Source organism: Crinia signifera, chromosome 12, assembly GCF_055691185.1.
Source record: "Crinia signifera chromosome 12, ASM5569118v1, whole genome shotgun sequence".
Classification (NCBI taxonomy): domain Eukaryota; kingdom Metazoa; phylum Chordata; class Amphibia; order Anura; family Myobatrachidae; genus Crinia; species Crinia signifera.
In genome coordinates, this window is record NC_139228.1 from 56,004,407 (window position 1) to 56,017,436 (window position 13,030).

Sequence of the window (13,030 nt, forward strand, 5' to 3'; positions counted from 1 at the left end):
AGGTCCAAAAAATAAATAAATAGATGCAGGTAGTACAGGATAAGCTGTTACCAGCTACAATGTAAGAAATACTATAATAAATATACATTATATCACAGGGAATATTATAGTCCAGCTTTCCGCACATCTCACCTTCTGCTACATCATCATCCACCGTTAGTTTAAGGGTCTTCCCTCGGCGGACAACTCTGACAGTGTGCCACTCATTATCATTCAGCTTCTGCCCAGCATAAAGAGTTTCTGGACCCTTACCTAACATATGGTTAGAGAGAGGTGTTACTGTCACACGTCACTGCATCAATACCCTACACATCCTCATTGTCAGGATCAGACAGCACCCGGTGTCTATTTATAATATACAGAGATCCCCTGACTGGTGTTATTATCAGGACAGGATCAGACAGCGCTGGGTCTCTATAAATAATATATAGAGATCTCCTGACTGGTGTTATTATCAGGATGGTATCAGACAGTGCCGGGTGTATATATATAATATACAGAGATCTCCTGACTGGTGGTATTATCAGGACGGTATCAGACAGCGCCGGGTGTATATATATATATATAATATACAGAGATCTCCTGACTGGTGGTATTATCAGGACAGGATCAGACAGCGCTGGGTGTATATATATAATATACAGAGATCCCCTGACTGGTGTTATTATCAGGACAGGATCAGACAGTGCTGGGTGTCTATATATAATATACAGAGATCTCCTGACTGGTGTTATTATCAGGACGGGATCAGAAAGCGCCGGGTATCTATATACAATATACAGAGATCCCCTGACTGGTGTTATTCTCAGGACAGGATCAGAAAGTGCCGGGTGTCTATATATAATATACAGAGATCTCCTGACTGGTGTTATTATCAGGACAGGATCAGACAGTGCCGGGTGTATATATATATATAATATACAGAGATCTCCTGACTGGTGTTATTATCAGGACAGGATCAGACAGTGCCGGGTGTATATATATATATATATATAATATACAGAGATCTCCTGACTGGTGATATTATCAGGACGGGATCAGAAAGCTCCGGGTGTCTATATATAATATACAGAGATCCCCTGACTGGTGTTATTATCAGGATGGGATCAGACAGCGCTGGGTGTATATATAATATACAGAGATCCCCTGACTGGTGTTATTATCAGGACGGGATCTGACAGCGCCGGGTGTCTATATATAATATACAGATATCTCCTGACTGGTGTTATTATCAGGACGGGATCAGACAGTGCCGGGTGTCTATATATAATATACAGAGATCCCCTGACTGGTGTTATTGTCAGGATGGGGTCAGACATCGCTGGGTGTATTTATTTCAGACATCACATGGGCTCAGTGCCCTAACATGTCATGGCGCTCAGCAGCCCTGCATGCCCCTCCCTGTGCACCAATAAGCTTCGAATCCCTCCCAGAACACGCCCATGTCCGCCGGGAGCGCCCTGTGGCCAGATTCCCCATGACTGCTCCCCTCTGTCCACATCCAGCTACAGAGAGCGGCGCCTGGAGAAGAACACTTGCTGCGGGGAACAAAGATGGGGCGGATTGCCCCTTTTCCGGGCAGCGGGTCCAGAAGAGACCAGGACCAGCCGCACTCACCCCCCTGGCCAGGCCACGGCTGCCAACAGCATTTTACACAAAACAAACATGGCCGCAAGTCAGGGGCGGAACTGTCAGCATTTTTTTAGCCTTCAGGCACCACAGTGGCACCAGTGGCTATGCAGACCCCCCCACCCCAAGTAAAGCGTCACTCCTGTCCCTCCCTCAGCCTGCAGAGCACAGTGCCCATGTTTGCTCTGTGCTGCTCCTGTACCAGTATTCTGCAGAAGAGAAGCGCCGTGTCACAGCAGAAGGTTGCCGAGGTTAGGAGGCTGCAGTGCAGAGGGGAGATGAAGAGGAATAAGTCTGCCGGGAACATGGACACCGGACCTCCCCATAGGATGAATGAACAGAGCTCCCCATAGGATGCATCAAAAGCTGCTATCAAGTGATTCAGCCCAGAGTGTCCCACCAAAACAGTCTCCTTTCAAACAAAGGGGACCAGGTTAGTAGCTCCTACAACCCCCCTGAAGCCTGAAGCTAGCAAACCCCCCCCCCCCCCCCCCCCGCCTAACTCTAATGGTACACCCCTCCCCCACAGCCTCTCTAACTATACACCCCCTCCCCCAAAGCCTAACTCTAACTATACACCCTCCTCCCCCAAAGCCTAACTCTAATGGTACACCCCCTCCCCCACAGCCTCTCTAACTATACACCCCCTCCCCCAAAGCCTAACTCTAACTATACACCCCCCTCCTCCAAAGCCTAACTCTAAATATACACCCCCTTCCCCACAGCCTAACTTTAACTATGCACCCCCAACCATAGCCTATGTATACACCACTCTCCCCCAAAGGCCGATCTCTCACTATACACCCCCTACCCTGCAGCCTAACTCTAACTATACACAGCCATAGTCTAACCCTAAGTATATACCACCCCATGGCCTAATCTTTACTATACCCCCCCCCCCCCCACGAGCCTAACCTTACATTTATACACCCCCCCCATAGCTCAACCTTAATTCTATACCCCCTGTACCCTAACCTACTAATGAATCCACCATAGACTAACCCTATCTATACACTCCCCACAGCCCAACAATTCACCACCCACCTGCACACTAACCCCACCCATCCCCCTCCACAGAGCCTGCCTGTGATAGGTGGCAAAATGCTCACTCGCCGCACATGCCCACCCATTCACTTCCTGCCTTAAAAGACACACCCACGCCTAGCGGAATCTGCGCTTTGTACACCAGGAGAACAGCCACATAAGTGCGCGATAAGTGCCTACCTGTGATTGGCATCATGGCACTCACCCACCGTGCATGCCCTCCCTGTCACTTCCCCACGCAATACCCTGCCAAGTTATCTCCTCGCTCCCCACATGCCCGCCCTCTCAGCGCAACTACAGCCTGCACGGGATACTCAGGTCTCCTCCAAGGACACGTACACGCCCCCCCCCCCCCCCCCCCAAGCTGGAAGCAGGGCTTTCTGCCCAGGATACAAGCCACACCTGTGCGTGGTGAGTGCCTGCCTCTGATCGGCATTATGCCGCTCACTTGCTGCACATGCCGTCCGGTAACTTCCCTGCCTGGACGGTAATCTAAAGTCTCCTCAGAGGACACGACCACCCCTGGCACCGCTTTCTGCCATGGGGACCAGCCACACAAGTGCGTGGAAAGTGCCTGCCTGTCATTGACATCATGTCGCTCACCCTCCGCACATGCCGCCCTCTGACTACCTTGCACAACAATAATGGCCAGTAATATCATGTCCCTCCCAGTACACACCCACCCCCCCACAGAAGCCTTGCTTTCTGCCCATGTTGCCCATCAATCCTCCCCCTCTCTTATACTTCGACACACAGCAACAGAGCGGCACTCTCAGCACACACCCCACTTTCTTCATCGTCCCCTTGCCGCAGCCACATGTCTGCGTGGTAAGTGCCTGCCTGTTTATGTCACCCTAACAGCTCGGCATCCACACACACTATATTTTGCTGGTAAGTTGCAATACAGCACATCCTTGATAAAATACAAGCAATATTTCACACAATAACAGCAGGTTTGCCGCCCCTCCTGTAATTTCCGTGAGTCTCCCGAAAATCGGGTCCCCCTCCCTGCCCCCCGGAAGGGTGGGCAACCCTCCCGAATTCAGGGGGGGGGCCCAGCTGTCCCCCGGATCGCGGCATTAAAATGCCGCAATCCTCGGGTCTCAGAGGAGGGGGCGGAGCTAAAACGGCACAATCGCGTCATTTTAGCCCCGCCCCCTCCACGGAGATCCGTGAATTTGCTGGTTTAACATCATGGGGCGGGGCTTAGTGATGTCACTCTTAAGCCCCGCCCCCTGAGTGGCTGCTGAAACTCTCCTCTCCGGGAGAATAATAAAGTCGGCAACCCTGAATAACAGTCCTCACGGGTTAAGGGGACGTAGCCCCTTACGACGGTGTGAAGAGCGCCAGTAGGGCATAAGGAACCACCTAGTATATAATATACAGAGATCTCCTGACTAGTGTTATTATCAGGATGGGATCAGACAGGGCCGGGTGTATATATAATATACAGAGATCTCCTGACTGGTGTTATTATCAGGACAGGATCAGACATCACCGGGTGTATATATAATATACAGAGATCTCCTGACTTGTGTTATTATCAGGATGGGATCAGACCGCGCCGGGTGCATATATATACTACACAAAGATATCCTACAGTTGCCTACCCTCCTGCATTCTGCAGGAGACTCCCTGAAATAAATGGGAAAAAAGGGAGGTGAACCTGGATCACACTGGGTGATTCAGGAACAGGTGCGCCTGACTGAGTGGTTTTTCTGAGCAGCTGCCCTGGGACAGGGTAGTTGATCCTGTACAAATTGGTAGACAAAAGGAAAAAAGAGGGGGGTGGGCAGCGCTAATTAAAGTGCTGTTATTAAGCAATATGAGCAATTATAAATAAAAAATGGAAGATTGGTTAGATCTATAACAATTTAATACAATATCTAAAATATATGAAGCCAGAAGGCTAAAAACAGTGAACAATAATAAATGTAGACAATATAAAATGTCAATGACATCTCACCACACCGAACCACATGGGGGGAAGGTCCTGGAAGTCCCAGATGTTCAGAGAATGTGCACAAATGGCGCCCACTCGATGGTGGGGATGAACCGGAATGTCCAAGAGATGATGTTGATGCTGTCCCCAAGCTGCAGTATGGAGGGAGGGCACAGAGATGTAGATGCCAGGAGTGGCCCAAGATGGCACGAATCACCAACTCCTGATGCCAGATGTTGTAGGCGGGTGTCCTCAACCTCTACTATATGTGCAGAGATGTTTGTAATCCAATGGAGTGAGCGGGGGGCCAGTAAAGCTGGAGTTGGACTTCCGGAAAAAAATAATGGGAGAATTTCCTCAGAGTGGGGAGCCAGTGAATCTGGTGGTGGACATTCCAGGTTGTAGATGGAGTAATATCTTCAGAGTGGTTCACCTGGGTAAGTGGTGGGGTGGGTGAGGCAGAAATCCTAACCGGTTTCGCTGCTCCAGGCAGCTTTATCCTTTGATAAAGCTGCCTGGAGCAGCGAAACCGGTTAGGATTTCTGCCTCACCCACCCCACCACTTACCCAGGTGAACCACTCTGAAGATATTACTCCATCTACAACCTGGAATGTCCACCACCAGATTCACTGGCTCCCCACTCTGAGGAAATTCTCCCAGAAGTCCAACTCCAGCTTTACTGGCCCCCCGCTCACTCCATTGGATTACAAACATCTCTGCACAAATAGTAGAGGTTGAGGACACCCGCCTACAACATCTGGCATCAGGAGTTGGTGATTCGTGCCATCTTGGGCCACTCCTGGCATCTACATCTCTGTGCCCTCCCTCCATACTGCAGCTTGGGGACAGCATCAACATCATCTCTTGGACATTCCGGTTCATCCCCACCATCGAGTGGGCGCCATTTGTGCACATTCTCTGAACATCTGGGACTTCCAGGACCTTCCCCCCATGTGGTTCGGTGTGGTGAGATGTCATTGACATTTTATATTGTCTACATTTATTATTGTTCACTGTTTTTAGCCTTCTGGCTTCATATATTTTAGATATTGTATTAAATTGTTATAGATCTAACCAATCTTCCATTTTTTATTTATAATTGCTCATATTGCTTAATAACAGCACTTTAATTAGCGCTGCCCACCCCCCTCTTCTTTCCTTTTGACTCCCTGAAATAGCAGCAATCTCCCTCTCTCCCTCATTAGTCTAGCAATCTCCCTCATTTCACCTATCCCACATTACACTGCTAAATTTTGGGTGAAAAAAGGAATGAGAGATAGATACATTTACATTGAATCATCAACACCATTTCTCAGCACTTTAGCAAGTATAGTAGCTCTTACTAACTGCTGTGGGGCTCATCTACATTTGTACATAAGTCATTTGAAAAGATTCCCCTCAGATGTAGCAGTACACACCCACACTTCTAGGTGCCACGTTCACAATCTCTTTTCACAATCTCTCCATATATGGAACTAGACATGCCCTTTAAGTGGAGCATGACACGCTCCCTCAGTGGGTGCTGTGCAAAATTCTGCTACCAACTATAATCTCCCTGAATCTAGTTTTCGAATGTAGGCAAGTATGAGATATCCTGACTGGTGTTATTATCAGGACGGTATCAGACATCGCCGGGTGTATATATATAATATACAGAGATCCCCTGACTGGTGTTATTACCAGTACAGGATCAGACAGCGCCGGGTGTCTATATATAATATACAGAGATCCCCTGACTGGTGTTATTATCAGGACGGTATCAGACATCGCCGGGTGTATATATATATATATATATATATATATATAAAAAATAGGAAGCCAGCACATCCATGGAAAATATAACAAAATATTTAATAAGTTCAATATAGAAAAAAGTCCAAAGGAGGGACACACCAGGCATGATGCGAATACAGCATATCTTTCAAGTGATACATATTACCAAAAATAGTGGCAGAATATCAGCATGGTGGTCCAACCAGAGAGTCACTGATGCCCGACGGCCGTTTCGGTGCTTTCTCACCGTCCTCAGGAGCATAAGTGACCTCTGGCAAAGACCGGGCATATATAGCAAACATAATCATAGATTATCCACAACACCTGCTAGCCTGTACATTCTCTTACCCCATAGCCGCAAGCCACGCTCACACCAACACGCTGAATACAGCGTGTCAAATCAGCTGTGTTACCCTGCGTCATGAGCCGGATGTGTCATGACGTAGGATCCGGCAGAAGCCGGCCACTACGTCAGTCACCACGGCAACGCTTAGACGCTTGTTCTGAACATGGGCGGCTCTGTACGCGGCGGAGACCCCGTCACAGAGTCCGTTCCCATGGAAACAGGGAAACAATATGGCGCTAACATCACCTTGAACACCGGTGATCCCAGCAATCTGCCAGGGCACACCAGGGTCAGGGGAAAAGCGCTGTTAACTGAAAAAGGCATGTAAAAATATAAAGAAGGGGAGCATTTTAGCGGAATACTGGGGATCAGAGAACAGGCCAGCTTAGTGCCGATGTGCATTAATGCACCGATCAAAGAAATATACTTTAAAAATATATAGCATGATAATACTCTCAAAGATAAAGACAATATAAGTAGAAAAAACAAAACATATATCAGGCAAAAATAACAAGAGACATAATTAAATGAAGCAGTGCAATGACTGCTCCTCATTCAGTCCATTAGGGGAAATACAGTTCAATTGATTGATCCATTGACACTCCTTGCGGAGTAGAAGATTGCCACGATCACCCCCTCTTCTCAATGGGGGGACGTGGTCAATGGGCAAAAACCGGAAGTCCTTCATAGTGTGTTTAAGTAGATTGAAGTGTTTAGCAACCGGAGGAGTGGTGGCATCGATGGATACAAAAGCTTTTTTCAGTGAGGTTCGATGCATTGCAATTCTTTCTTTTAGAGTCCTAATGGTTTTTCCAATATAAATGAGCTTGCAAGTGCATACAATGGCATACACCACATATCGGCTATCACATGTCAAATGATGTCGTATAGGGTAGGCAATAGAGGTTCTAGGATCAATGAAAACAGAGGTAGTTAACAAGAATTGACAATTCACGCATTTTGAACATTTAAAACTTCCATTTTTGGGTGTAAGCCATTTGGAAGTTTTAACTGGAATTAGATCAGACTTAGCTATGACATCTCTAGTGTTACTGCTTTTCTTATAACAAAACATCGGACTTTCAGTACAGAATTGTCCCATCATTTCATCAGCCTGCAAGATATGCCAATGGCGCAATATTACATTTTTGATTTTACTTGAAGCTATAGAGTATGTGCTAATAAAGGTCATTCTATTGGCTCGAGTGTTCCTGTTTTTAGATATCAATGCTTCATCCTGTGTCATTTCAGTACAGTGTGTAATGGCTTTATTGATTTCATCAACAGGATAACCTCTATTTAAAAACCTGCTACCCATTTCAGACAAGGCCGTAGAAATTTCATTCTCAACTGAAGTAATTCGTCTTACCCTTAAAAGTTGTGATAAGGGCAAACCACGTTTAAGTGGCATAGGATGAAAACTATCAGCCTCAAGTAATGTATTTTTATCGGTGGGCTTTCTATAAATGCGAGTAGAAATCAAACCCTCACTGATAGTAACACCCACATCCAAAAAATTGATGCAACTCTCACTAAAAGCTAACGTAAATTTAATGGAAGTTTCCAAACCATTCAAAAAGTCAACAAAGTCAGTGAGGAGTTTGGATCCACCAGTCCACACCATGAAGAGATCATCAATATAACGAACGTAAAAAAACACAAATGAAGAAAAACGACTATTAGACATAATGTGTTGATTTTCAAACATATGCATAAAGAGATTGGCATACGCCGGGGCCATGTTTGACCCCATGGCGGTGCCCTGTAACTGTAAATAAAAAAATTTTTCAAACAGAAAATAATTTTTGGTCAACACAATCTCCATCAACAAAAGCAAAAAATTAACGTTCGGTCCTTCATAGTGTGGGCTGGCGGAAACCAAACTCCTCACCGCATCCAGTCCCTCCCTGTGCAAGATATTAGTGTAGAGACTGGACACGTCTAAAGTCACTAATAAAGAATCTACCGGTAATCTGTCCAAATTTTTGAGTTTTAGAATAAAATCGGTGGTGTCTCGCAAATAATAAGTGGTATGCTGTACTACGGGCTGTAACCAAAAGTCGATATACTGGGATATCGGCTGACAGATAGAGCCACAGGAAGAAACAATTGGCCGGCCCGGAGGATTGACCAAGGTCTTGTGGACCTTTGGCAATATGTACAGGATAGGTATACGAGGATGGGTTTGTGTTAGGAAGAAAGCAGTAGGTTCATCCAGCCAGTCATTTGACAGACCAAGGAGGATGACAGCATCAATCTCCTTTTTATAGGAGTATGTAGGGTCATAAGTAAGTTTTTTGTAACAGACAGGGTCTTGTAATTGTCGAAATACCTCAGAGACATAATCAGCTCTGTTTAATATCACCACTCCGCCCCCTTTATCAGCAGGGCGGATGGTGATATCGGTATTAGAGCCTAAGCTCTTAAGGGCGGCATTTTGTTCCCTACTGAGATTACAGTAGGAAATTTTTTGATTACCAATGGAATCCAAAGTGTCCCTCTTGACAAGTTTAATGAAGGTGTCTATAGAGCGATTGGCACATGGGGGGTCAAAAGTACTTCTAGTTCTAAAGGGGCTGGGTTGTTTGATGGGTTGGGGATTTTTTGCAAAATAATCTTTTAATTTTAAAGTCCGATAAAATCGGTACAATTCGACTTCAAAATCAAATGGGCGCTGTTTAAAGGTTTTAACAAAACTTAGGCCCTTGGCCAACACTTCCAACTCATAAGTATTGGGTACATAATTAGAAAGATTAAATATTACGGTTTCCCCTTGTTCTTCCGTCCCTGCTGTTTTTTTCCGTCCCCTCCTGACCCCAGCCCTTCTAGTAGGTCTCCTGTATTCTGGGTTTTGTGTTTGGAGCGTGTAACGCTGCCCTTGGGAAAAACCCGTTTGAAGGACTGGTCTGAATCGCTAGCAGATGTATGTGTCTCAATGTCAGAGAACCCTCTGTCTGTTCTACCTGACCGTCTCCTACGTCCCCTAAAGTTGTCTCTCCAATTGGTTTTGGGCTCATTGCCCTGTACCCAACCATACACACGTAATTCTTTGTAGTCCTCTTTAACCACTTTGTATTTGCTTTTTTTAAAAATCAATAATTCCGCACGGAATGTATCAATGGCATCCTGCAATTTTACTGTCAAGTCACCCGCTGGATCATTTTTTAAAGAATCAATACCCAGATTTTCACATGCATCAATCTCTTGTTCTACCAATTTCAAATCACAATTCACTTGCTCTATAACTAATAATATCAGCTGAAAGGAACAGTCATTAAGAATTTGGCACCATTGTTTGCAAAAATTTAAATTAGATCTCCCCACAGTGGGCTGGTTACGGATGCGGAATCCACGTGGTATCATTTTGTCTTTGTAATATTGCGATAGAGTCAAACCATGAAGCGTCAATTCAACATGTCTCCTCTTAAGTTTCAATAAATCGGAATAAACTTCAAATGGAGTGTCCACATCAAAGGCTAGGGAGTCAGTGTTGGCAAACAAAATGCGGGCTTCATCTTTACTGTCAAACCTTTTGGTCCCAGTTATGCTCTAACTGGGACCAAAAGGTTTGACAGTAAAGATGAAGCCCGCATTTTGTTTGCCAACACTGACTCCCTAGCCTTTGATGTGGACACTCCATTTGAAGTTTATTCCGATTTATTGAAACTTAAGAGGAGACATGTTGAATTGACGCTTCATGGTTTGACTCTATCGCAATATTACAAAGACAAAATGATACCACGTGGATTCCGCATCCGTAACCAGCCCACTGTGGGGAGATCTAATTTAAATTTTTGCAAACAATGGTGCCAAATTCTTAATGACTGTTCCTTTCAGCTGATATTATTAGTTATAGAGCAAGTGAATTGTGATTTGAAATTGGTAGAACAAGAGATTGATGCATGTGAAAATCTGGGTATTGATTCTTTAAAAAATGATCCAGCGGGTGACTTGACAGTAAAATTGCAGGATGCCATTGATACATTCCGTGCGGAATTATTGATTTTTAAAAAAAGCAAATACAAAGTGGTTAAAGAGGACTACAAAGAATTACGTGTGTATGGTTGGGTACAGGGCAATGAGCCCAAAACCAATTGGAGAGACAACTTTAGGGGACGTAGGAGACGGTCAGGTAGAACAGACAGAGGGTTCTCTGACATTGAGACACATACATCTGCTAGCGATTCAGACCAGTCCTTCAAACGGGTTTTTCCCAAGGGCAGCGTTACACGCTCCAAACACAAAACCCAGAATACAGGAGACCTACTAGAAGGGCTGGGGTCAGGAGGGGACGGAAAAAAACAGCAGGGACGGAAGAACAAGGGGAAACCGTAATATTTAATCTTTCTAATTATGTACCCAATACTTATGAGTTGGAAGTGTTGGCCAAGGGCCTAAGTTTTGTTAAAACCTTTAAACAGCGCCCATTTGATTTTGAAGTCGAATTGTACCGATTTTATCGGACTTTAAAATTAAAAGATTATTTTGCAAAAAATCCCCAACCCATCAAACAACCCAGCCCCTTTAGAACTAGAAGTACTTTTGACCCCCCATGTGCCAATCGCTCTATAGACACCTTCATTAAACTTGTCAAGAGGGACACTTTGGATTCCATTGGTAATCAAAAAAATTCCTACTGTAATCTCAGTAGGGAACAAAATGCCGCCCTTAAGAGCTTAGGCTCTAATACCGATATCACCATCCGCCCTGCTGATAAAGGGGGCGGAGTGGTGATATTAAACAGAGCTGATTATGTCTCTGAGGTATTTCGACAATTACAAGACCCTGTCTGTTACAAAAAACTTACTTATGACCCTACATACTCCTATAAAAAGGAGATTGATGCTGTCATCCTCCTTGGTCTGTCAAATGACTGGCTGGATGAACCTACTGCTTTCTTCCTAACACAAACCCATCCTCGTATACCTATCCTGTACATATTGCCAAAGGTCCACAAGACCTTGGTCAATCCTCCGGGCCGGCCAATTGTTTCTTCCTGTGGCTCTATCTGTCAGCCGATATCCCAGTATATCGACTTTTGGTTACAGCCCGTAGTACAGCATACCACTTATTATTTGCGAGACACCACCGATTTTATTCTAAAACTCAAAAATTTGGACAGATTACCGGTAGATTCTTTATTAGTGACTTTAGACGTGTCCAGTCTCTACACTAATATCTTGCACAGGGAGGGACTGGATGCGGTGAGGAGTTTGGTTTCCGCCAGCCCACACTATGAAGGACCGAACGTTAATTTTTTGCTTTTGTTGATGGAGATTGTGTTGACCAAAAATTATTTTCTGTTTGAAAATTTTTTTTATTTACAGTTACAGGGCACCGCCATGGGGTCAAACATGGCCCCGGCGTATGCCAATCTCTTTATGCATATGTTTGAAAATCAACACATTATGTCTAATAGTCGTTTTTCTTCATTTGTGTTTTTTTACGTTCGTTATATTGATGATCTCTTCATGGTGTGGACTGGTGGATCCAAACTCCTCACTGACTTTGTTGACTTTTTGAATGGTTTGGAAACTTCCATTAAATTTACGTTAGCTTTTAGTGAGAGTTGCATCAATTTTTTGGATGTGGGTGTTACTATCAGTGAGGGTTTGATTTCTACTCGCATTTATAGAAAGCCCACCGATAAAAATACATTACTTGAGGCTGATAGTTTTCATCCTATGCCACTTAAACGTGGTTTGCCCTTATCACAACTTTTAAGGGTAAGACGAATTACTTCAGTTGAGAATGAAATTTCTACGGCCTTGTCTGAAATGGGTAGCAGGTTCTTAAATAGAGGTTATCCTGTTGATGAAATCAATAAAGCCATTACACACTGTACTGAAATGACACAGGATGAAGCATTGATATCTAAAAACAGGAACACTCGAGCCAATAGAATGACCTTTATTAGCACATACTCTATAGCTTCAAGTAAAATCAAAAATGTAATATTGCGCCATTGGCATATCTTGCAGGCTGATGAAATTATGGGACAATTCTGTACTGAAAGTCCGATGTTTTGTTATAAGAAAAGCAGTAACACTAGAGATGTCATAGCTAAGTCTGATCTAATTCCAGTTAAAACTTCCAAATGGCTTACACCCAAAAATGGAAGTTTTAAATGTTCAAAATGCGTGAATTGTCAATTCTTGTTAACTACCTCTGTTTTCATTGATCCTAGAACCTCTATTGCCTACCCTATACGACATCATTTGACATGTGATAGCCGATATGTGGTGTATGCCATTGTATGCACTTGCAAGCTCATTTATATTGGAAAAACCATTAG

At 44.5% G+C, this 13,030-nt stretch overlaps 1 protein-coding gene across 16 annotated transcripts in view; it reads right to left on the reverse strand.

Moving 5' to 3' along the window:
- The window catches only part of NRXN3 (neurexin 3), a 289,777-nt gene that overhangs the window by 179,135 nt on the left and 97,612 nt on the right, over window positions 1–13,030 (reverse strand). For all 16 annotated transcript variants that reach the window (XM_083166934.1, XM_083166933.1, XM_083166932.1 and 13 more), the window contains one exon: window positions 133–252. In XM_083166934.1, coding sequence (XP_083023060.1) covers window positions 133–252 — 120 coding nt within the window. The remainder of the gene's footprint in view (window positions 1–132; window positions 253–13,030) is intronic.